This window comes from Stegostoma tigrinum, chromosome 2 (genome assembly GCF_030684315.1).
Source record: "Stegostoma tigrinum isolate sSteTig4 chromosome 2, sSteTig4.hap1, whole genome shotgun sequence".
NCBI classification, from domain to species: domain Eukaryota; kingdom Metazoa; phylum Chordata; class Chondrichthyes; order Orectolobiformes; family Stegostomatidae; genus Stegostoma; species Stegostoma tigrinum.
Window position 1 is genome coordinate 54,433,418 of NC_081355.1, and position 26,273 is coordinate 54,459,690.

Genomic DNA, 26,273 nt, shown 5'->3' on the forward strand with positions numbered 1-26,273 from the left:
TGTTTCGGGCTTAGACCCTTCTTCAGAAAAGGTGCCTGGTTTACCAACAGGAGGCACTGCTGCTGCAGTTTTGGAGACAATAGGAGTTCAGGCACGGGAAAGGGAGCGGGACAAAACACCGGAAGTGTGCCGCCGTCATGGCATCTTGTGCTCGAGTCTATCGGAAGTGACGGAGGTGCGTTTTGGCCGGCCGCTCGGAGGCGGAAGTAGGGTCGTGTTTGTTTTAGCAAGTTCGGAGTCGGGGCATCGGCGTTTTTTCTGTCACCTCCTGGTCAACACAGTCAGCGTAAGGACAGGGCAGATGGCCGCTCACAGTAACAACCTGCAGGTAATCACTGCCGCTGAGGGTGGGCGGCGGGAGCGATATCCTCCCTTTGGGGCTCTCACATCAACTGCTTCTTATCCAGGGCTGGGTCCAGAATTCGGGGGCGAGAGTGGGATAAGAGCCCGAAATTAAGGTTCAAACACAGGGGAGAGGGGAAGGTGCCCTACAGCTAGGACAGGCTGAGTTTCTAGTTCCCTACATGACGTGACTGTTAAAGGGCAGTAGCCGGAAGAAGGCAAGGCGAAAAGCAGCATCAGCCAGCCCCTCCTTTAAACCTCTGAAGCATTCACCAATAGAACTTTGTAATACATAAGCAACATCTCCTCGACAAGCAATCAGCTGCTGTTCTCTGTTTTGTTTCTTAGCTTCTCACATTGGGACTGGGAAAGAAAATATTTGCTTTAAAACAGGACACTGTTCATGAAAAAAGCGCGACTTTGGAGAGTGTACACAAATTTGCAGAACTGTGACAATCAGTGTTTATCGCAGATGCAAATAATCCCTGGTACTGAGCAAAATCATTTTAGATATAAATGGCTAACTGCCTAACAAGACTTTATAAATTGCTAGGACTGTAAAAACAAGCCAGGAGTCATAACGATGAAATCCTTTCAATTATTGCAAAATCTTCACAACAGACTAATCAGTTTTTCAGTCCAACAGGTTATGCTTTGTCTATGTGAGTCTTCTCCCAGCCTAATCTAAATCCTTTCTCACTTGTACTTATTCTACTTCCTCTTACATTTCTGCTGTTTTCCTCAATGCCCTTGTTCCACATTGTAACTGCTTGCCACTGACTTCTGTATAACTGTCTTGATCATGATGTTTTTCTTAAATTCCTCTTTTGGTTTTGATTTTCTTGTCATGTGTACTGAAATACAGTGCAAGGCTTTGTTTATGAGCGGTACAGGCAAATCACAGCAAGCAAAGGATGTACAGATCAAAAAGACTTACAGGCATAAAGGTTACATTGCAAGTTACATTATTTGAGGCTAGATTCCATTCGGTCTGTTAATGGCCAGAAAGAAGCTCCAGAACCTGCTTGTGCATATGTTCAGGCTTCTGTATCTTCTGTCAGATGGAAGAGGTTGTAGGAGGCCATTGTCAGGTCTGATGGGTCATTGACGATGTTGGCCACCTTTCAGCAGCAGTAAGTAGAGTCCATGGATGGAAGGTTGGCTTCTGCGATGGTCTGGTTGTTGATGCCCATTTTGTACTTGTGCCATCGCTCTGCTGTTGCCTACAGGTTGAAGCATCATCTTTGTCTAACTTATCAATTTCTTTCATAACGTCTTATCAGTTGTTTCTCAGTCTGTTCTAGAAAAAAGAGCCCTCACCTGTTCAATGTTTGTAAAGCCACAGTCCCCAAAAAGTTGCAAATTTATAACAGGACGTGGCCAGCTGGTCCAAGATGCCTGTGCTGGTGAAATGCATAATTTCATTATTCCCAATCATATAGTTTGCTTTTATCGGTTTACCTTTTTAAAATTCCTATCCGATAAACCTCTCTTCCTTACCGTTATAAAGTCTACAGCCTCCCAAATTCACAGATTATATCGGCTGTAAATGCTCATCACAGAAACGGAAGCCAATTATCCCATCAACCCCTCCACCCCGATCATATCCTGTATCGCTGAAATTTTTCCATAAGTATTTATCCAAGTTACTTTTAAAAATTACCATATCATCTTCTAGCACCTTTTCAGGCAGTGCATTCTAGGTCCTCTTCAGATTAATGTAAATGACTGGTGGATATTCAATTCTAACTTAAATCATAAAAATTGCTGTCTATTGGAAATGCCATTTGGAAAGTGGCTGCCATATCTGTTTAAAAGCAACTACACTTAAAAGTAATTCATTTGTAGGAAAATGTTTTGGAATTACCTGAAAGCTAGTATAGAATGGATGGAAGTGTATTATTTTCTTTCCAAACTAGTTCTCATTCAGCTACTAACAGTTCAACTGTTACAATTAACTGACACAAACTTAACGTTTTTTTACCTCCGACAGTGGCTGTTCCACAGACCCCTTATTTGAGTTCAGTGAAGGAATGGACCTTCCACCCTCATCACATTTAATATTGTTGTTGAGATGAAAATTTGAGTTTCTTGTTTAGAACTTTGGTTTCCATCTGTTTGGCAACCAATATTTCATGTGAAGGGTGACATTCATTATAAAAGTGTATCGAATATAATGCAAATATAAATGATTAACATATGGTGGCAAGATGGTCCACTGGTTAACACTGTTGTCTCTCAGCAGCAGGGAGCCAGGTTCAATTCCAGTGTTGGGTGTTTGTGTGGAGTCTGCACATTCTGCCCTTGCCTGTATGGGTTTCTGCTAGGTGCTCCAGGTTCTTTGCATAGTCCAAAAATGTGCAGGTTAGGTGGATTGGCCATGCTGAATTGACCGTAATGTCCAGGAATACGTGGGCTGGTTGGATTAGCTATGTTAAATATGGGATTGTGGGGGTAAATTGACGGGCTGGGTCTGGGTGGGATGATCTTCAGGGAGTTGGTGCAGGCTCGATAGGCTGAATGCTGTAGGGATTCTATGATATGTAGTAAGTTAGTTATTGATTGCTTAACATGTCCAATCACATTGGAACCACAATCAATGGGCAGTCAATATTTTGCTGTACAAATCTGAGTTTCCAGCTAAAACTGCGATATTCTGAACGTCTTTGGTCACTGATTCTCAAGGGAGACATTCACCTTCTGGAGATTCATTTCTGCAACAGAGAACAACATTGTGTAGGACTATTTGAAAAAGTAATCTTTTGATCAGGAAAGGTGGCAGCTAAATAGGCTTTCAATAAGTATCTATATGATAAAAGAAAAACCAGAAAATTAGTGAATAAAACCATTATAGTGAAACAGAATTGATGTTCAAATTTAGGCATGAAATACACTTCATACATCTGAACAATACATTTAACAATGGAATTCCAGTTGGTTAGTAAAGACCTAAATTGTGAATGCACACCTATATTTTTGATAGGACTTGGCCGTCTCATTATTCAGGCTATGATGTTTTAAGCCTTGACAATCACTTGATTATTTATGTAAGAAAAGAGGATAGGTTAAATACATTTCTGGCTCCATTGATCCCCTCTCTACATAATTATTTTATCCCAATGTTCAGGGATAACATTAATGATTTCTCCGCAACTTTCCCCCCACGGTGATCGAGAACGCCCTTGACCGCGTCTCCCGCATTTCCCGCGACACATCCCTCACACCCCGCCCCCGCCACAACCGCCCCAAGAGGATCCCCCTCGTTCTCACACACCACCCTACCAACCTCCGGATACAACGCATTATCCTCCGATACTTCCGCCATTTACAATCCGACCCCACCACCCAAGACATTTTTCCATCCCCTCCCCTGTCTGCTTTCCGGAGAGACCACTCTCTCCATGACTCCCTTGTTCGCTCCACACTGCCCTCCAACCCCACCACACCCGGCACCTTCCCCTGCAACCGCAGGAAATGCTACACTTGTCCCCACACCTCCTCACTCACCCCCATCCCAGGCCCCAAGATGACATTCCACATTAAGCAGAGGTTCACCTGCACATCTGCCAATGTGGTATACTGCATCCACTGTACCCGGTGTGGCTTCCTCTACATTGGGGAAACCAAGCGGAGGCTTGGGGACCGCTTTGCAGAACACCTCCGCTCAGTTCGCAACAAACAACTGCACCTCCCAGTCGCAAACCATTTCCACTCCCCCTCCCATTCTCTTGATGACATGTCCATCATGGGCCTCCTGCACTGCCACAATGATGCCACCCGAAGGTTGCAGGAACAGCAACTCATATTCCGCCTGGGAACCCTGCAGCCATATGGTATCAATGTGGACTTCACCAGTTTCAAAATCTCCCCTTCCCCTACTGCATCCCTCAACCAGCCCAGTTCATCCCCTCCCCCCACTGCACCACACAACCAGCCCAGCTCTTCCCCCCCCACCCACTGCATCCCAAAACTAGTCCAACCTGTCTCTGCCTCCCTAACCGGTTCTTCCTCTCACCCATCCCTTCCTCCCACCCCAAGCCGCACCCCCAGCTACCTACTAACCTCATCCCACCTCCTTGACCTGTCCGTCTTCCCTGGACTGACCTATCCCCTCCCTACCTCCCCACCTACACTCTCTCCACCTATCTTCTTTACTCTCCATCTTCGGTCCGCCTCCCTCTCTCTCCCTATTTATTCCAGTTCCCTCCCCCCATCCCCCTCTCTGATGAAGGGTCTAGGCCCGAAACGTCAGCTTTTGTGCTCCTGAGATGCTGCTTGGCCTGCTGTGTTCATCCAGCCTCACATTTTATTATCTTGGAATCTCCTATGTGGTAACAGCTTTGAACCCAGCTTGGTCAATATCAGAAATGATATCTTCAATGATTCTTTATTCTTAACTAAATATCCCGTCTCATTTAGTGATTATTATTGAGGATAGAAAATCTACATGATGCTGGATATTATTCTTAAAACTGAAGTACAACAGAAAGAGTTGACTGTCCAATCCCAAGACTTTCTACATTGATATAATACAGCATAAACAAAGACCCAACCCCTCAGGTCAAAAGGACTGAGTGCTCAATTCTCAAAGTGGTCTTCCCTGACAACAAAGGAAATACTTTTTTGCACTTGTATAAAATATAACGTGTTCAGAAAGACTGCTCAAAAAGCTGGTGCTTCTTAATTTGTCAGTTGTTCTTTCTTGAGTACAGAAGAGGATGCTGCAATGGAGAACTTTGAGGAATAACCATTCTGAAAGAACTAACCGAGATGGTTAAAATAACAGATTTCATGAAATTGTGACTCAAGCTAATCAGCTAAGATAAAGCCTAAATATGTGATGATTACTTGCTGTTCTCCTGTTTACAGAAAGGTATAGATCTTGCAAGCAAAGCAGCTCAAGAAGATAAAGGAGGAAACTATGAAGAAGCCCTACGGTTATACCAATGTGCCGTGCAGTACTTTTTACATGTTGTTAAATGTAAGCAATTTAAAAGGTCCTCTGCTCATTACATTTACTACAAATTTTACTATATTATTTTTTCTAACAGCATATCTGCAAAGCTCCAAAACAGTGATATAATTTTTAAAAAGAAAAGATTAATGTTATCTTGATTTTCAAGAATAGTTACTAGGCCATTGCGCACATTGTTCTTGCGTACCACTTGTTTAAAGATCTTTCGGTTTGAATGGACAATGTGAAACAGATTATGAATTTCATATGAATGTATTCGGAATTCACTTTAAAGAAAACAAAGATGCAATTTGGAGGAATTAACCTGGTCTTTAATAATTAATACTCCATTTACGTGTACACGATTGTCGCCATCTGGAAATAAACTTACCTGGTTTTGCTATCACCATTGTTCAGGAAGGCCTATCTTTTGAACAGGTCAAATTGGTACCTGACTTTATCCAAGCAGCTAACTAATAAATCTAACACCCTTACCATCAGGTTATGGTCAACTACATAACTTTTGTTTTGAAAGCTGATGGTGAGAGCAACAATTTTCTTTGATATAAAACTGCCTTAATTTGGAGAGTGACTTTAAATAATGCGACTAAGCTGCCTTATTAGTGAGAGGTCGAATGATTTATGAAATGGAAGTGACTCAGAGTAAGAGATGCAGGATCACTTCAGAAATAGCATTGACAGTGAAGCGAGATTTAAATTTTATTCAGAAATACATAAAGCCAAAGCGCCTGTCTGCAAATAAGCTTATTATAAGAAAATAAACGTAGACTAGTGAAACAAGAACAAGAGTCATGGGAAGTTTTTTAATGATCAGTTGACTGCAGAAGGAATATATTCTGCTAATAAACAAGAATTGCCTAGCCAATAATGAAATACTATGAACAGGCAAAACCAAAGAAAAATGAGCACCCTGATGATTCCTGTTGACTAGAAACCCTGAACTGGGCCATTTGTGTAGATACCGCACCAATAAGAGCAGGTCACACTTTGAATTCAGTGGTGAGTAATTTGCCTCATCACATTCCAAAGCCTGTCCACAAGTACAAGGCACAAGTTGAGAATATGATGGGATATTCACTATTTCCCCGGATGAGTGCAGCTCCAACAGTGTTGAGGTGTTGAATATCATTTTGGACAAAGAAGCCATTTGGTTGGGAAGCCATCCATCATCTGAATTTTTCACTCCCTCTACCACAGGTGCATAGTGGCAGATGTGAACTGCAATGCAGAGACTGTCTACATCTCTTTCAGCAGCATCTTTGAACCTTATCCTTTGAGATGGCAGTGGTCATAAGGGCCCAAGTTACATGGGAACACACCACTTGCAAGCTCCCCTCAAAGCTACACATCATCCTGACTTGGAAATTTATCACCATCCTTTCACTGTTGTTGGGAGACAATTTTGGTGTTCCCCTTCCTAATGGTATACTTCCACCCAATCTGGGTGTACAGTATGTTCACTACATGTAATGCAGTGGTTGAAGAAGGGGCCTCATCTTTACGTTATTGAGGGCAAAATGAACAACAAATGTTGATCTTGTCAGGAACACTGATCCAGTGGAAGATCTTATTTTAAAGAAGCTGACATTGAATATGCAGTCAGTAAAGGATGGGGTGAAGAAGTCCAGAAGTTATAAAATTAACTGATTGAGAAAGGAAAAGGAAATTGGAGTACTGTACAGACTGTCTAGGGATAGGATGACTGAAGATAAGCCCATAGGAGCTTGCAGCAAAATGGCAGAAATACTGCAAAAATGAAAACAAAAAGAGCTGCAGATGCTGTAAATCAGGAACAAAAACAGAAGTTCCTGGAAAAGCTCAGCAGGAACTGCGAAGAGAAATCAGTTAATGTTTTGGATCCAGTGACCCTTCCTTAGAACAGTAACTGCATATTTTCTTTATTTACCAAGCAACCAAACAAGGTGACTGGGACATTGCAAGAAGTGCCCAATAGAGATATTAAACATTTAAATTAGAAAGCTAGGGAGTAATTGATAAACTGATTAAATTTCGAGAAGAGAAAATTCATAGATTTAATGGATCTGTGTATTAAAATGAATTAAGGTAGCGTAGATGTTAGTAAAAGGAATAGTGCCAGAGAATGGATGGTCACCAAATGCAATTTGTATGTTTTCAAAGAGGACATGGAACAAGTCCAAGGAATTATTAGACAATTAATTTTATGTAGTAGAAAAAATTACGGAAGAATGGGTATCAGAATGGAGAGCAGGTTCTCTTTCTAAAAACAGAGGGCAGGTATTAAAGATGGTTACTCATTGGGAAATCAATGCAAGGGCCACAGTTATTCACAATTTATTTAAATTAATTTAACAATAAAACTAATAATTTGCGGATGACACCAGCTTGCAGGGGGAGTTGGGTTGATTGGCATCCTGTTAATATGTCAGTTGTCTAGGTAGCTCAGGTTGGGCATTTATGACACCACTGTACAACAGATTCTGAGATCAAAGGCAAGGAGAGACACAGGTTGTCCAGAGATTCTGAGGAATTGAACTTGACCATTACCAAAGGGGAGCATGAAGTGGAAGTAAGAGCTATAATCAAAGGATGAACGAGCAGAGAGATCTTGGTGTCCATGTGCATGGATCTCTGCAAGTTGCCACCCAGGTTGATTGGGTTGTTAAGGCGTGCGATGTGTTAGGTTTTATTGGAAGAGGGATTGAGTTTCGGAGCCATGAGGTCATGTTGCAGCTGTAAAAAAAACTCTGGTGCAGCCGCACTTGGTGTATTGCGTACAGTTCTGGTCGCCGCGTTATAGGAAGGATGTGGAAGCATTGGAAAGGGTGCAGAGGAGATTTACCAGGATGTTGCCTGGTATGGAGGGAAGGTCTTGTGAGGAAAGGCTGAGGGACTTGAGGCTGTTTTCATTAGAGAGAAGTAGGTTGAGGTGAATTAATAGACACATACAAGATGATCAGAGGATTAGATAGGGTGGACAGTGAGAGCCTTTTTCCTCAGATGGTGATGGCTAGCACGAGGGGACATAGCTTTAAATTGAGGGGTCATAGATATAGGACAGATGTCAGAGGTAGGCTCATTACTCAGAGCAGTATGGGTGTGGAATGCCCTGGCTGCAACAGTAGTAGACTTGCCAAATACAAGGGCATTTAAATGGTCATTGGATAAACATGTGGATGATAATGGAATAGTGTAGGTTAGATGGGCTACAGGTTGGTTTCACAGGTTGGTGCAACATCGAGGGCCAAAGGGCCTGTACTGCGCTGTAATGTTCTATGTTCAATGACATCTGACAAAATATAAAGATGTGACTAAAATTTGTAAAATGAGAAAGTCTGGAACGACCTCCAGATTTCTGGTGTGGGTTTCCAATTTTCAAGCACTAGTTTGAATCTAGTCTCCAGGCATTTCGCAACAGTGATGATTTAAACAGCCAATTGCATAGCTGATATCTCTGAAACCTCTCTGTCCTTCCTCGACACCTGTTTCCATCTCTGGCAACCACCTGGAAACTGATCCATTTCAAGCCCACCGACTCCCACAGATACCTAAAAAAAAAACCTCTTCCCACCCACATTCCTGCAAAAATGCCATCCTCTATTCCCAATTCCTTCGCCTCCGCCACATCTGCTCCCAGGATGAGGCATTCTACTCCTAACATCTCAGATGTCCTCGTTTTTAAAGGACCGCAACTTCCCAACTTCAGTGGTCGAGAACGTCCTCGACCATGTCTCCCGCATTTTCTGCAACTTATCCCCCACACCCCGTCCCCGCGATAACAACTAAAACAGAAACCCCTCATCCTCGTTTACCACCGCACCAAACTCCAGATCCAACGCATCATTGTCCGACACTTGCACCATCTACAATCCGACCCCACCACCAAAGACATTTTTCTTTCCTCACCCTTATCTGCTTTCCGGAGAGACCACTCTCTCTGTGACGTCCTTGTCCGCTCCATACTCCCCATCACACCTGGCACCAGTCTGTCTCCTCTCCATCTATTTTCTCCTCTCTCTATCTTCCATCCACCTCCCCCTCTCTCGCTATCCTTTACAGAACTCCCTTTCCCCTCTCCCATTTATGAAGAAGGCTCAAAACATTAGCGTTTCTGCTCCTCTGATGCTGCTTGGCTGCTCTGTTCATTCAGCTCTGCACCTTATCTCAATTAGATAGCTTTGCTGTTCTAGGCAGTAAAGCAGGAAGTAAAATGCACTGATTCCTTCTTGTTAAATTATATAGTGAATTGAGCAATTTGAGCATGCATATCAAATCAAAAAAACTGAAACATAATAAATTTCAAAAATTGTTTAAGTTTTTCGTGACAAAGTATTTGGAATTTGAGATGTGCCATTCCATAAATATAAAGTTGATTTTTCAACAGATAATTTGGACTTCATATACAGTTAAAAATGCAATTATACCTCAAAATAAAACGCAACTTTTCCAGGATTTTATAGCAAGGACAGTAATATAAAAGGGCACGTTCTTATCAATTTGGGTATTTCTAATCAATGTAGTTGGCATGAATCAGCAACATATTCGTTATGGAAGTGTAGAATTACTTGTCGATTTCCACATTTACCTGTATAAGTAGACAGTTTTTCTGTAGTTATTCTGTCTACAGATAGTTATTCTAGACAGTTTTGGTTTCAGAGGAGTAGTGACAGCAAAAGCTGACAATTTCTTTGCCATTTCTGCTGAAAAATCTAGATTGTAATATATCATTGTGATATACAAACACAAGTTGCTTTGGTTGGTAGGAAGGAATAAGAAGGCCACATGCTGTTCGAAAATTAAGAGGTACTAAACCAAATGGATATCAAAGTACAGGTACACATTACTAGTTGCAATAAAATAAAAAAGATAGATTTCTGGTATCATAGAATTGGAAAGCCTGGTAGATTAAAACTGTGCAGAACCTTGGTTAAATCAACTTGCTGCTTTGTGTATAATTCTTGTCTAAAATACTATAAAAATGATAGAGGCATCGGAGTAGGTGCAAAACAGATCCACAAAGATAATGTCAGAACTGAGAGGTTATACTTTTGAAAAAGGACCGAAAAGGGTTGGTGTTCTCTCCAAAAGGCTGAGGTGTGATTTGACACGCAGTCAAGATTTTTAAAGGGTTAGTCAGGGTTGCCATTCATTTTTGGGAAATCAAAATTAGAAAATGTGACGTGAAGGTGGTTATTAATAATTCCAATGGAAAATGCAAGCAAAACCTCTACCCAGTGTGTTAGAACTTTTGATTTACTGTCACATGGAATATTTTGAAGTGAGTAGCTTGGTTGCATTTGAAAAGAACCTGAATAATTATGTGAAGAAAAGATAGGATTACACATTGAATAGATTCAGGTGAAGTGGAGTCAAGTGGCTCATGTGCGGTGCTCCCTTAGCTGCCTTTATTTTGTTGCACAGCAATTGGAAACACTAGACAGAATGAACGCTCATATAAACAGTGATCCCTTTAAGATATGTAGTCACATGTCAATCTTAAAAGAGCCACACTCTGCAACAAACTAGTTGCAATTAACCAACAGAATTCAGAGGAATCTTTGCTGTTGAGAACCATAAACATTGGCAGGATCATTTGGATTGAAATAACTTTTTTTGCTATAAATTCCAAGTAATACTGAATATCCAATTTTGTATTGATTGGACGCATTTTTTACGTGTTTTTTCCTCTTGCCTAATCCCAGTATCTCAACAAAACTGAGATTTGTTTCAAAGAATAGTGGTAATTATTTAAATTTGCTTCAAGATTAGTCGAGAAGTGTTATTCTGTTTAGTGAATATTCTCGCATTCTTAACAATATGTATATTTATTTAAACAGGTTTACAGGATTGAATCAATCATTGTAGTGGAAGGAGTATTTATTTATTGTAGTAAAGCATATAATTTTGCTTTGTTTTCAGTAGATGGGAATTTAATGTTATATTTGCTTGTTAGATGAAGCTCAAGGTGTTAAAGCGAAAGAAAGCCTTCGAGCGAAATGTACAGAGTACCTGGATCGAGCTGAAAAACTAAAAGAATATCTGCAGAAAAAGCAAAATGTTAAAAAGCCAATTGAAGAGTCAAACACAGGCGATGAGAAAGGGTACGTACAACAGTGGCTGTTCTGAAATGTTTCTAATTGCATAACAAATTGATGTTGGAAGCCATGCGAGCTTGAAGAATATAAAATGTGAGGCTGGATGAACACAGCAGGCCAAGCAGCATCTCAGGAGCACAAAAGCTGACGTTTCTGGCCTAGACCCTTCATCATAGAGGTCTCTGATGAAGGGTCTAGGCCCGAAACGTCAGCTTTTGTGCTCCTGAGATGCTGCTTGGCCTGCTGTGTTCATCCAGCCTCACATTTTATTATCTTGGAATTCTCCAGCATCTGCAGTTCCCATTATCTCCAAGCTTGAAGAATAACAGGTTTCTAATTTTTAAAAATTCCTTCTTGAGATCCGGCAATTTCTGGCTGGGCCAGCATTTATTGCCCAGAGAGGATTAAGTGTCAACCACATTGTTGTACATCTGGAATTGCACGTAGGCCAGACCAGGTAAGGACGGCAGCTTCCCTCCCTAAAGGACTTTAGCGAACCAGATGGGATTTTCTGACAATTGACAGAATTGTCATCATTAGACTCTTAATTCAAGATTTTTAGTGAAATCAAATTTTCACCATCTGCTATGGTGGGATGCAAGCCTGGGTCCCCAGAAAAATTGTTCTGGATTAACAGTCCAGTGATGAAAACCACTAGACCACTCCTGCCCTCCCCGTCCACCAACATATGCATGCCATGGCTAGAAGTTCCAAATGGTAAGCTCTGCCTCCATGCTGCCAGTATTAAGGTCTTTGTGCTGGAGTTTGACTTTGAATGACAGCCATATTAAAACTGCAAAGTAAATAAAATGAGGAATGATGTTCTCCTGAGAGAGCTGAAATACAGAGCCCATAGGAGATTTGATTCCTGGTACACTGGCAGCAGCACAGAGGAAAGTTCTGTTGGTGTGAATGCCGCTTAAAATGGCTTAGGTTCAATATACTGATTATTTGAATGATTAGAGTTGTGGATAAAGCTTGAAATTACCAAATGTGAAATTACATGTGACAATTAACAAAATAGTTGCCCATAAAAAATCTAGACAGATAAAGCTATATCTAACTCATAGATAGTGATATAACCAAGCCCTGCCTCCCCAAAAAGCAATCCTCTCTAAATATTTCAGTGCTCCAATCCTGTTCTCAATGGTCCTCTAACCTCTTATCGCTTCTAATACTTGTAATCTCTCAAGATTGCCAATCCAAAGTTGATTTGTTACTTCCGTAAGATTCAGGCCATAGAGATCTACAGCACAGGAAAGGGTCCTTCAGCCCATCATGTCCACACTTGTCAAAAACAACCACGTAACTATACTAATCCCACTTACCTGCACTTTGCCAAGGTGCACAAACCAATGGGCTTTGTGACTGCACATCTAAATATTTCTTACAAGTTGAGGGTTTCTGCATCGACCATCCTTACAAGTGGTGAGTTCCAGATTCCCACAACATTGTGGGTGAAAAGGTGTTTCTTTCATATCCCATGTAAACCTCCTGTCCTTTTCCTTAAGTCTCTGCCCCTGGTCATTGATCCCTCTATTAAAGTAAACATTTATTCCTGTCTTTTCTTTTAAACACACTTTGTCTGTTTAAACTCTCTTCTAAGCTGAAACTCTCCAGCCCAGCAATATCCTGGTAAATTTCCATCCATTCTTTCCAGTGCAGCCACATCCCTCCTATAATATGGATTTCAGAACAGCAAACAATACTCAGCTGTGACCTAACCACTGTTTTTATACAGTTCCAGCATAACCTCTTAAACTCTTTATATCTTGACTAATACAGGCACATATGCCATATACAGGCTTAACCAATTTGTTCACCTATCCTGATACCTTAAGGGACCAGTGTACATGCACACCAAGCTCCCTCAAATCCTTGGTGCTTCTCAGGATTCTACCATTCATGTATTCCCTCACCTTGTTTGTCCTGCTGAATTCTATTTGTGACTCCTCAGCCCATATGGCCAACTTCTCTATACCCCCTGGTAATCTAGGGCTGTCCTTAGTATTTGCAATTTGACCAATTATTGTGCTCTCTGGAAACTTGCTGATCAACCCTCCTACATTAAAGTCTAAATCATTTATGTAAATCACCAGCTGCAAGAGCTCGAACACTGATCCTTTTGGACCTCACTGGATGTAGAATTTCAGAGAGAAAAGCACCCCTAACCCCTAAACCATCACCCTGTGCTTCCTAACTCGGCAAACTGTGTAGCCAATTTGTCAAATCTCCTTGCATCCCATGGGCTGCTTGCTTTGCTGTCAGCCTTCAATCCAGGACTTTATCAAAAGCCTTGCTGAAATCCAAGTAGATTACATCAAATGCATTTCCCTCTTTTACACATCTGGTGACGTCTTTGAAAAATCAAACAAGTTGGTCAGACATGACCCCTTAACAAAGCCATGCTGACTGTCCTTGATTAATCCCTGTCACCAAGTGCAGGTTAATTTTTTACCCCTCAGAATTGATTCCAGTAATTTCCCTACCACTGAGATTAGACTGACTGGACTCTAGTTTCCAGTTTATACCTTACTACTTGTTTTGAATAATGGTACCACATTAGCTGTACTCCAGTTCTCCGACACCTCTCCTGCGCAGAGAGGAATTGGACATTTTTGCAAGCACCCCCTGCTATTTCTTCCCTTGCCTCACTGAACAACCTGGGATACATTTCACCCAGCCCTGAAGTTTTAACTACTTCTAAGCCTGCCTCTCTCTTTATGCTAAGTCATTTAATTATACCATTGACTTTCTGCTGATTTCTAAATCCACGTCCTCACTCTCTTGTGAACGCTGACGTAATATATTCATTTTAGAACCATTCCTATATCATTTCCATCTACGTAATACCAATCATTGTATCCATTTGATTTGAGCCAAAAAGCAAGGGACATAAGGTAATACTGGGATTAGTTTATAAATCCCCAAACATTGGTGCCAAGTGGGGTGGAGTATGATTCAGTGAATTAGCAGCGCATGTAAAACTGGTAATATGGTAATTCTGAGGAATTTAATCTTATCGATTGGACAAACCATATTTGCCAAAATAATGTGGAGTAAGAATGCATTCAAGATGATATTCTAGGTTAAGGGTCCAGCTAAGGAACATTGTCTGCTTTCCAAGATGCTGCTTAAACTTCTGTGTTTCCAGATCATCTGTTCTGGTTTTGGGTTAGCAACAAGTGCTTTTCAATTTACCTAATTCTATAATCTTTCAGTGAGATCATCTGTCATTTTTCTAAGGTCCAGTGAGAAGAGTCTTAACCCGTTTAGCCTTTGCTCATAAGACAGTCCCTCCGTTCCAGAGACTATTCCTGTGAACCTCCTTTGAATTGCTTCCAATGAAATATCTTCCATTAAACAGGGGGACCAAAATTGTTCACACTATGCCGGATGTGGTCACACCAGCACTTTGTACTGTTGCAGGGAGACTCCATACTCTTATACTCCTATCGTCTTGAAATAGGGATACAAGTCTATTAGCCTTCCTGATTACCTGCTGCACCTGTATGCTAGCTTAGTGTGTTTTGTGCATAAGTACTCGCAGGTCCCTTTGTATTTCAGCTTTCTGCAGTTTTACTCCCTTTAAATGATATACTTGTTCTTTAGTTCTCCTTTCCAAACTGACCAACTTCACTTTTTGCAGAATATACACCATTTGTCAACGTTTTCCCCTCTTAATTAACATGTTAATATCTCTCTGTAAATTGTTTGTAACATCTTCATAACTTCTTTTCACCTTTATTAAAGAAGCCTTGTCGATGGATCTTCTTGTTCAAATCTAGTGTAGAGGAAGCATACATTTGTATCAGAAACTGGGTGACATCAGTGGAGTTGTCACATTTGGAATGATGAAATTAGAGAGTGCACTCCTCTTGACTGAACCATAAAATGTCCATACAAGGTATCTTGAGAACCCCAAGATACTGGTATTAAGTTACTCAGTTCTGTACAGGTGATTAGGTACCAACTAGGCACAAAAAGAAAATTTAGTTTTGGTTCAGTTGGACATCGGATTTGAATATTCAGACCAAAGTCATAACAATATAGTTGGCTTTCTATTTTTAAGTATTTAATGGCTTTCTAGTCTTTATAGTCAAGTCTTAACCAGTGGTTATGAAACATGCCATTTGTATCTGTAAATTAGATGGATTTGTCGTGTCATTTGCTGTTTTCTCCCTCATCAAAAGAAGCTACTTGATTGCTTACAAATGCTTCCCTACCACTTACAACATTACCTGTTAAACAAAATGGGCAATTGAGCCTGGATCACACTTTGTGGCAATATTACTTCTGGGATTTTTCATGTCAACACTTCCTATTAATTGATGTTTGTTTGTTTTAAAATATATTGTTGTATTGTTTATTGCATACTTTAATGTGAGCCATAACCTTTTGGGCTTTCAGTGGGTTTTATTTGCTGCTTTTTTTTGTAGGAATGACAGTGATGGAGAGGTTGATAATTCAGAGAAGAAGAAATTACAGAGTCAGCTCCAAGGTAACTGGCAAAATGATTTTTATACTTAGAAATCTGTTTGGTTGTAACTTGCTTGGATCTTCTTGTTCAAATCTAGTGTAGAGGAAGCATACATTAGAGTGTATAGAATAATAGAATTAAGTAGGTGGTAGATTCAGCTTTTTATGATCTAACAGTTTCTCAGTAACTATCAAGGTAAGTTGCTTGGATCTGTCCCAAGAATTCAATTCTTGTTAAATTCTCATATAGGTAGACATGAATGTCAGGGCTTCCTCTAGGAGCCTGTTGTACATCCAGTGTCAATATGTATGTATTCCTTCATATATCTGACGATTTGCACACCATCAATTTAAGCCATGGTGTTTTTATTTCATTGTTATTCTGTTCCCACTATTCCAAGTCCAATCTCCCTGAGAGCACATTACCCTTTTGTTGATTTGAATGAGGCCAGATAATTTGGTTTACTTTAGGGATGCTTGCAAGCTACCTGGTTTTGGTCTGAGTCATTCAGGTGGGGCAGATTTGCCTTCATTTCAGATCTTATTATGTGCCTAAAGGCTTACACAGCCTGACTTGAACCACACAGCATATGTTTAACTGAAACTACACACAGAATTGGACAACTGTATCAAACTCATTCGGAAGAGCCTGAAATCTCTAATTTAAAAAAAAATCTATGAAGAAACCATTTGAAAAGATAGCAATTTTTTGGTTTAAGCACATCATTAAAAATGTAACTTTGTGTATTGTACATAAACATTGTGACAGAAATTTCATTTGGGGGTGTTAAAAAGGGACATGTCAAAAGAATTTTCAAAAACTACTTTACACCTTGGTGCCACAAACTGTAATGGTTCTCCCCCCCCCCTCCCCCCCCCCCCCACCCGCCAATCAAAGACTAAATAAGTTATTAACTTATATAATGTTGTGCTGTCACAGGCATAACATAACTGCAGCAACAACAAAATTTAAATGAAATGTACCTTTGTTTTCAGCCGTACATATTATAAATGTTTACAATTTGCATGGCACCGGAACAAATGGGTGGTAATTATAAACTTCAGTTTATAAAGGACTGATTGCAGATGATTTTATTTTTGCTCCTCTTAAAATTGACACTCAAGTGCTTTCTCCCACTCAAAACCTAACCCTTCAGATGAAACAGGAATTATTTTTCTCATCAGACTTCCAAACAGGGCTCAGTTTTATTCCTCAGTTCTGTTATAAATGGCTGGAAATTGAAAGAAAAATTGACTTTTGTCAACTGTTCTGACTTTATCAATTCCTTATCTATTTATGATTATTAATATTACGGCATCATGTAAATTCTTGATAAAGTTACTTAGTGGGTAGAGCTCCACATGTGCCTTTTTTTGAGAAGAAAACTAACTAGTGAATAAGTCTGGATCAGTTTTAGTTCCTAACTGAATTTTAGCCTTTCTTCCATTGACATCTTCACCTATGCTTCATGCATGTAGTTTTTTACTGGACTGTATTACTCACTAGATTACCTACAACATCCACTGTCCTAACCCAAGCTGTGCAAAACACATCGTTCCGAACATTCACCAAGACCCAATCTCCCATCACCCCTTCCTTGGCCTAAATTGCTCAAAACTAATAAGTGTTAAGTTTGAAATTTATGTCTCAAACTTTAATTCTTTTCATGCCTTATGCTTCTCAATTTCTGTGACTTCCTGCTACCCTATTTATATTTTCTCCTTATTGTACCTCCATCCATTCATTCTGTCCTTTTAATTCCCTCTATCCTTTGTCCCACTATTGGTGGTCATGTAAATCTCACTACCAGTTTCTTTCTTGCTTTTCTTCCCTTTTTTTGATATTGTTTAAAAAGCATTGCTTAGCCAAGCCTCTTAACCTCTAATTTCTATTTCGACGGAACAATTTAGGGAAACCCGTGTACATTAAAGACACTGTAAGCCAAACTTTTTTGTTTCAGTCCTGTTTGATTTAACTTATTGAATAAGCACAACAATTCCATGTCAGCTTCCTAAAAGAATGAGGATCCTAAATTCTCAAAATTTGGAGCTATTGATGGCATTGAAGCTGGTAATCTAACCGTCAATATCCAAAGTGAAACAGGTGAAGGAAGAAATTAATTATTTCAACATTTTTATGATTACTAATATGCAACTACTGAACTTCTGCTCCTTGTATCTTTATAAATACCTTTTTATTGTTTAGGTGCCATTGTTATGGAGAAGCCAAATGTGGGTTGGAATGACATTGCTGGTCTGGAAGGTGCCAAAGAAGCTCTTAAAGAGGCTGTGATTTTGCCCATCAAGTTTCCTCATCTCTTCACAGGTTGACAACTACTTAAGTCTCTTACTGAAAATCTTGTAGAAGGCCTGAATTCTCTTGAAATTTGCTGTATAAATGTTTTTTATTGGCAATTCCATTGTCAACTTGGATCTCTGTTACTAATACTCAAAGTACTCAGGTAGTGGTTACATTCACCTTCGCACGTGAAAGAAGACCCAGGCATAACCAATCACAGGGGTACCCAACTGGGAAAAAGGAGAAAGAGAGACGTACAGAATCTGTAAGGAGCTAGTCCTCCAATCATAGCATGTCTTTCTCATGCCCACCCAGTCACCAATTAATGTGAACAGTGCGTGAGAAACAGTCTGGAGCAATGTGGGAGAGGAGCAGCAGCAGCTGGGAAAGTAATTAGCCGTGTGCATGTTGGCAGACTGCCATTAGCTGGTTTGGCTAGTGCTGTTAGCTGTGGGGAGAAGGGTGAAATGAAGTTACAAAAAAGGAGGCTGCAGGAGATGATCAGTGAGAAAGAGGCTGCAAAGAGACTGAGAAAGAAATTTTTGAAACGTGGGGAAGAAGGAGGTTGTAACATAAAGAATGTGGAAGGTTGCTGAGGGAAGTAGAAGGTTGTAAGTATGAAAAAAGGAGAAGGTTGCAAAGGATGTGAAGGAGGAAGAAGAGGTTTCAAGGATCAGGGGAGAAAAGGAGGAGATGGCTTCAGGGGTTGGGGAGAGATGAAGTAGGTGGGTCAGATAAAGACCATGGTTTCACTCTTGATTATTTTTTTAAAAGGCAACTTGGAATATTGTTCTTTTGAGTCTGAGTAATTTCACCCAGTGAAGTGACATTATTTTGTTCTTTGATTAGTATCTGATGTAGCTTCCATTTATTTTATTTGGTTTTGATTGTAAAGGTTTTTTTTAAGCAGGGTTTGAATTTGAACTTTTAAGATATTTATCTCTCCAGGCAAAAGAACGCCGTGGAGAGGAATCCTTCTGTTTGGTCCTCCTGGAACCGGCAAGTCCTACCTGGCAAAAGCTGTGGCAAAGGAAGCAAACAACTCAACATTTTTCTCAATCTCCTCCTCTGACCTAGTTTCAAAATGGCTTGGAGAAAGTGAAAAGTGAGTTTCTATCATGCTGACTTTATGGAACTTTAATATTATCTTGCACGGCTGTCTGTTTGTAGGAAACAAATGTTTCCTGCCTGTTCTTTTTAAGAGCTTTTTCTGAAAAATATTGCACTTGATGTTTTCTGTATGATTTCAGTCCAGGTCAAAGTGTTAACCTATATAAAGTACAATTAATGTTGTAAGATTGTTAATGCCACTTGGGTTTATGCGAATCTGTACAAAGTAACTGCCTTGATGATATTTCAGTCAACAGTCTGATGAAGATGGATGTTGATCAATAAATGGCATAAATGAAATTGAGTCCACTCAAGTTTCCAAAAATGCTGCGCTCCATGTCCATTAGTTAAGTCTTAATAAAGCTTGAGTGATATATCTGTGCATGCATGCGTGCATGTATATGGACAGTGCTGTGAGCCAGTGATTCCTGGGCTCAAGTCCCAACTGCTGTAAATCTGTGCAATAACATCTCTGAGCAGGTTGGTTCGAAAATATCTGTAATGTAATTGGACAAAAGTCTTTAGTAGCTCACCCTACAAAGTTGAGCCATAATCTGCAACTACATTGTGGGCATTGAGGGTAAAAAAATAGTGAGGAAAGGTTACTGGTAAATCGTAATCCAGAAATGTGATGATAAAATCTTTGAAAAAATGAAGTAAGATTTATGAATGTGAATTGGTTTCCAATATTTTTCAGATGTAAAATCTGTCTTAAACATTTGGTAGCTATATCACAGGAATGTTGTCACTATAAATACATGCATTTAATCACTTCTGTATTTCTACTTTTGATTTATTCAGGTTGGTAAAGAATTTATTTCAGCTTGCCCGAGAGCACAAGCCTTCAATTATCTTCATTGATGAGGTTGATTCTCTTTGTGGTTCAAGGAGTGAAAATGAAAGTGAAGCTGCAAGGCGTATTAAAACGGAATTCTTGGTCCAGATGCAGGGTAAGTATCATTGTTATGGCTAGTCAAATAAACAGTCTTATTTATGATTTGTATGGAAAGTTTTATTAAGAATCTAAGAAGCTGAAGAATGGAGTCATACAAATTCATACAGGTCACCAGACCAAATACCTCAGTGTAGTTGGCTAGTTCTTTAACTGGGAGCATTATCCAACCAAGTAGTCTTCTACAAAGAGGCTTTTGAAATTCTCTGGCTCCTTGCTTAGCAGCAAATGAAGTTGCGGAATATTATATCATTTGTTCTTTGGTTGTTTCCTATGACATGATGTTTCAGTGGTGTTAAAAAAAATATTGTGCATCACAGAACTATGATCCCTTTTTTATTTAACAAACTTCAAAATTGTTCCAAATATTTATGTAATTCTTATTGTAAAAGCTGTTGATCAACACAGCATAATAAAATGTGAGGCTGGATGAACACAGCAGGCCAAGCAGCATCTCAGGAGCACAAAAGCTGACGTTTCGGGCCTAGACCCTTCATCAGAGGTCTAGGCCCGAAACGTCAGCTTTTGTGCTCCTGAGATGCTGCTTGGCCTGCTGTGTTCATCCAGCCTCACATTTTATTATCTTGGAATCTCCAGCATCTGCAGTTCCCATTATCTCTGATCAACACAGCATAAACAGATTTTGCTGGGTGTCTGTTCCTCCCTGCCACTGTAATAGAGAGAGGCAACAAAATCCTAAATTTATTTGAGGCTCAATTTTGTCTTGACAAGTTCCAAATTCACAATTGAAGCCCACACCTGTATCATGCAAAAACAGAGAATTTTCATTTCTGTGAACTCTGAGCTGCAGAAAGTGTCCTAATGCATGAATATCAAAAGGTTTGTAGGTTTTGCAAGTACGGTGAGTAAATAGGAAAGCTAATAGAATATTGCTTAATAGGAGGATAATTGAATACAAAAATGAGCATATTATATTTAAATTGTACATGGCATTGATGAGATGACACCTGTTTCTACTTAAGGAAGGATGTAAATCTATTGGAAACCCTTCAGAGAAGGGTTATTAGACTGTTACCTGGAATGGATGGGTGCCTTATGAGGGAATGTTCGATGGGTTAGGCTTGTATTCACAGTTTAGACTAAAAGATGACTTGTTTAAAATGTGTGATCCTGAGGGGTCTTGACAGTGCATGTGGAAAGGATGTTCCTTCTTTTAAGAAAATCTACAAGTGTGGATCATTGTTTGAAAAAGAAGGTTGACCATTGAAGAGGGATAAGGATTTATTTTTCTCACAAAAGGTAATGAGTCTTTGGAAATCTCTGCTTCTACCACCTTCAAAGAGTCCTTTAATATTTTTATGGCAGAGCTAGTTAGATTCTTGTAAGGGGGGGAAATATTGCAAATATGTGGGCATGTTGAGTAACTGGATCAGTCATAATCTTGCTGAAGGATGCAGCAGGCTTGAGTGTCCTAGTCCAAATTCGTATGCTTGTGTTCAGATCTAAATTGATTTCTCTTTTTTTTGTGATGACCATTTATTTTAAAGTATGGATTTGAACTAATGGCATGAGAGTTTTGGTCTGTGTATGAAAGGATTTATTTATTACCTTCTGGGTACTTCTTTAGCCACAGTGATTTCTTTTAAAATAACAAGTCTGAGAGATTTCTTGAAAGCTAACGGGAGTTTGTTTTCATTGGGATATTTTTCACCAGCAAACAAAGTAAACAGTAGTACATTAGGAGATCAATTTGGAAGTTCCTGGAAATTATTTTTCTTTTGATTGGGGGAACACCCATAATGAGGGGCAAAAATGCTTTAGGGTTTTCAAATGTCTTAACAAAATCTGGATGTGCACAATGAATGCTCCTGAGAAAGGGTAATAGTTTAGGACAGTTAAGAAATTACTTACCTCAGTGTAATGAGTATAGTTTTAAAGTTCGATAACATTTTTTTGGTTAAGCCCTGAAAGGATTGTTTGAAGAATCTAAGTTCAATTGCATGAAGGCTCCAGGAAGATGTGATAAGATTCTTGTGACTGACTAAGTCAAACCTTGTATTTAATTGAAAGAAGATTCTCTCTCTAGTGTTGGGATTGTAGTTTGCCATTTGTTCCAAAATCTTTAAATGCATATTATATGTAAGTAGTTTGGTTTATTCTATTGTTTTCATATCTTTTGCATTATAAACTTCAGTTTCATTGTTAAACTCAAACATGCAGCACCACATGCTTGTGTTTCAATAAAAGACCACCTCATTAAAAACAAACAAAATCAAAATATGATCTATCAAGCCAGATTTCAGTCTGGGATTTGACTTGTCCAGTAAAAAAAACAACAGCTGGGATCCTTTAAAAATATATTAAATACTTCAGAGACCAAACAAAATTAGTATCAGTGGATGAAAGCTATTTGAAAGTTGTAATCGCCAGAATACCAAACATTGATCTTTTAAACCAATATTCATCTCACACAAGAAAACAAATTTGTGTATCTGCATCAAACGCAAGAAAAATACTTCATTAAACTTGCCTATGGCAGCATTTCAGTTTCTCAGAATCATGTCTCTATCCATCAGTTTTCCTGACCTGTCACTATTTCAAAATCAACAGTGTGTCTGAATTGAACACCTGTTGTGATTTCTGTTATTCGTGTTTTAGTGAAAAATCTTTAGCTCCTTCCTGTATTGATGAACATTTGCTACCTCATGAACTACAAGCTTTTTTCAATTAATGATCTGACTCCATTGCTGAGTAGTGAACCAAAATTTTAGATTAGATTAGATTCCCTATAGTATGGAAACAGGCCCTTCAGCCCAACAAGTCCACACTGCCCCTTGGACCATCGCACCCAGACCCATCCCCCTATAACCCACACACCCCTGAACACTACGGGCAATTTAGCATGGCCAATCTACCTAGCCTGCACATCCTTGGACTGTGGGAGGAAACCGGAGGAAACCCACACAGACACGGGGAGAATGTGCAAACTCCGCACAGACAGTTACCCGGGTCCCTGGTGCTGTGAGGCTGCAGTGCTAACCATGTCTAACTATACACGATGGGAATAACAGCCTTAATTTATTTAATCTAAATTAATGTTCTGTATTTTCCAACGATGCATTTCTGATTAAATTCCTTCTATGTCCTGTTATTTATACGATATACGTTACACAATATAACTACGAACAACTTCCGGCAGGTGTTGGAGTGGATAATGAAGGAATCTTGGTACTTGGAGCAACAAATATCCCATGGGTTCTAGACTCTGCCATAAGGAGGAGGTAAACTGCCACTTTTTTTAAAAGCTAATGCTTTGTAAATTAAGTAGCATATGTCACAAGATTACCCACACTGGTAAACAAATTATGACTCTCTATGATCATGCATGCATGATGCTGCTTCTTTATGGCTGACAAACCTGCTGTCAAGGCAACTGAATGTAATGTGTTATGAAACATTGCACTCCTAAGAATTACAGAGCAATTTTTCACTAAATAATTATCTCACATAACAAAAGCTTTTTTTTGTGCACATTTCATGTGTCTGTTGAATAATTTACTTGTACAAACAGCTGTGAATCATGGATATGCAACACTACATACAACCACCTGAGATACTTCGACTGTTTCAGAGAGAAGTAACTCACCTAAATGTGAAAGCCTGAACGCATACATCTAACTTATACTTGTATTTATTTGCGAATGATCAAGGCTGTCACTGACCACATTAGGAAATTGTTCTCATTTTATGTTATCATGAATTTCTGTTGATGTTGCAATTTATTTTAAAGTACAAATTTGTTGCAAGCTTTGGGGGATAAAAGGTAAGTACCATAAAGATTTATTTAATCATGAGAGAGGTACTTTCTGTGGAAGTCTTAAATTATTTTGGAGATATTGATGGTTTCTTAATTTGTTTTGGCCCCTCATTGATAATTAGATAATATTGTAGAATCGTAAATTGTTTTGCATTGTTTATGAATTAACTTATTGCCAATCCTTAATTACTTTTGAGAACATGGTGCTGAGCTGCCGCCTTCAATATCTGCAATCATATGATGGAGGTACACTATCAGTGCTGTTAGGGAGGGAATTCCAGGATTTTGATCCAGTAACAGTGAAGGAACAGTAAAATAGTTCCAAGTTAGAATAGTATGTTCCTTGGAGGCAAATATGGTGTCTACTGTCAGAGTCCTGGTATGTGGGAAATGTGACTGGTTTGGAAGATGCTGATTTGAGAGTCTTGGTGAGTTATTGTGCAATCTTCTGGAATCTACACACTGCTGTCACTGTGCATCAGTGTGGAAGGGAGTGAATGCTGAAGGTGTTTGGGTTACCAATCTAGTGTTGAGCTTCTAGAATGTTAGAGCTGCTTTCATTCAGGCAAGTAGACAGTATTCTGTCATGGATGAACACAAGACTCAGCACGAAAGCTGAAGGGTCAAGGCCCGAAATGTCAGCTTTCCTGCTCCTAAGATGCTGCTTGGCCTGCTGTGTTCATCCAGCTCTACACCGTGTTATCTCGGATTCTCCAGCATCTGCAGTCCCTATTATCTCTGAATATTCTGTCGCACTTACGATTTGTGCCTTGTAGATGGTGGACAGGCATTATAGAAATCAGAGATGCATTACTCACTGACCTCTTGTAGCCACAGCATTTATATAGCTGGTCCAGTTCAATTCCTGGTCAGCAGTAATGCCCAGAATGTTGATAACAGGGAATTCCGCAAATATCCAGAGATGATGGTTAAATCCACTTTTGTCAGAGATGGTCTGGCAAATGTATGGCTAAAACGTTGCCTGCCACTTGTTGGCCTAAGCCTGAGTATTGTTCAGTTTTTGCTGGATTTAGATGTGGATAGCTTCATTATCTGAGTAGTACTGAATGGCGTTGAACATTATGCAAACATCCCCACTTCTGACTTTATAATGGAAGCAACGCCATTGATGAAGCAGCTGAAGATGATTGGCCCTAGAGTACAAGTCTGAGGAACTCCTGCAGAGATGTCTTGTGGCTGAGATGTTTGTGGTTGTTAGAGGTCAATCATCTTCCTTTGTACTGAGTATAACTTCAGATTGCAGAGATCAGTGATCCTGAGTAATATTGGCTCCAGTTTGCCAGAGCTACTTCATGCCACACTCACTAAAATATTGCCTTAATATCAAGGGCTGTCACCTTTACTTTCTGTTTTGTTTACAGTTTTTTTGACCATGTTTAGATTGAAGCCATAATGAAGTTAAGGGTTGTGGCCTAGCAGAGCCCAAACTGAGCACTGCCAACAATACCTTCCATCGTATTGAAGATTGAAAATAGATTGATGGGATGGTAGCTGGCCTGTTCGGTTTGATATGATTTTTGTGGACAGTGCATTCATGGGCAGTTTCAAAATTGGTAGATGCTAGTGTTGTAACTACACTGGAGTAGCTTGGCTAGGAGTGCAAGTAATTGTAGAGCACACATCTTTAGTACTGTTGCTGGCATATTATCAGGGCCTGTGGTCATTGAAGTATCCATTCCTTTAGGCATTTTTTAATATCATGTAATGAATCAAATTGTTGAAGGCTATCATCAGTGCTGATGAATCATCAACTCTGTTCCTGTTTGAGATGCTTGCAAGTGCTTCAACTTTGTCTTTATAATGATATGCTGAGCATGCCCATAATTAAGGCTGGGGCTGCTTTTGGAGCCTTCTGGTGAATTGTTTAATTGTCTTCCATCATTCACAAAACTAAATGTGGCAGGGTTGCAAAGTTTTTATTTTTGATGTGCTAGTTGTCACTGCTTGACATACAAATCATCCTGTAGAAGCAAATTACCGCCAGATGCTGGAGAGCACAGAGGATCAGACAGCATCCATGGAGAGACAGCAAGAAAACATTTTAAGACTAGATCACTCTTCAATAATCCTGTATTGCAAGTTGACGGCTCATTTGTCAGTATGCATGGTTCTATTCCTGGCATAACCACCTGCACAATTCGTTCAACCAGTGTTGATTCCTTGGCTTAGTGGTAACGTCTGGGGATATGCCAATCCATGAAGTTACAGCTTGTGTTTGAATAGGATAACTCAAAAAAGTGTAA

At 39.7% G+C, this 26,273-nt stretch overlaps 1 protein-coding gene across 1 annotated transcript in view; it reads left to right on the forward strand.

Annotated features, from left to right (window-relative positions):
- The first annotated feature begins 176 nt into the window (after positions 1-176).
- The window catches only part of LOC125467218 (vacuolar protein sorting-associated protein 4B), a 44,053-nt gene continuing 17,956 nt past the window's right edge, over positions 177-26,273 (forward strand). The window contains exons 1-8 of the mRNA XM_048562756.1: positions 177-328; positions 5,212-5,323; positions 11,250-11,397; positions 15,831-15,892; positions 18,077-18,196; positions 19,118-19,274; positions 20,081-20,229; positions 23,392-23,473. Coding sequence (XP_048418713.1) covers positions 302-328; positions 5,212-5,323; positions 11,250-11,397; positions 15,831-15,892; positions 18,077-18,196; positions 19,118-19,274; positions 20,081-20,229; positions 23,392-23,473 — 857 coding nt within the window. The 5' untranslated portion in view covers positions 177-301. The remainder of the gene's footprint in view (positions 329-5,211; positions 5,324-11,249; positions 11,398-15,830; positions 15,893-18,076; positions 18,197-19,117; positions 19,275-20,080; positions 20,230-23,391; positions 23,474-26,273) is intronic.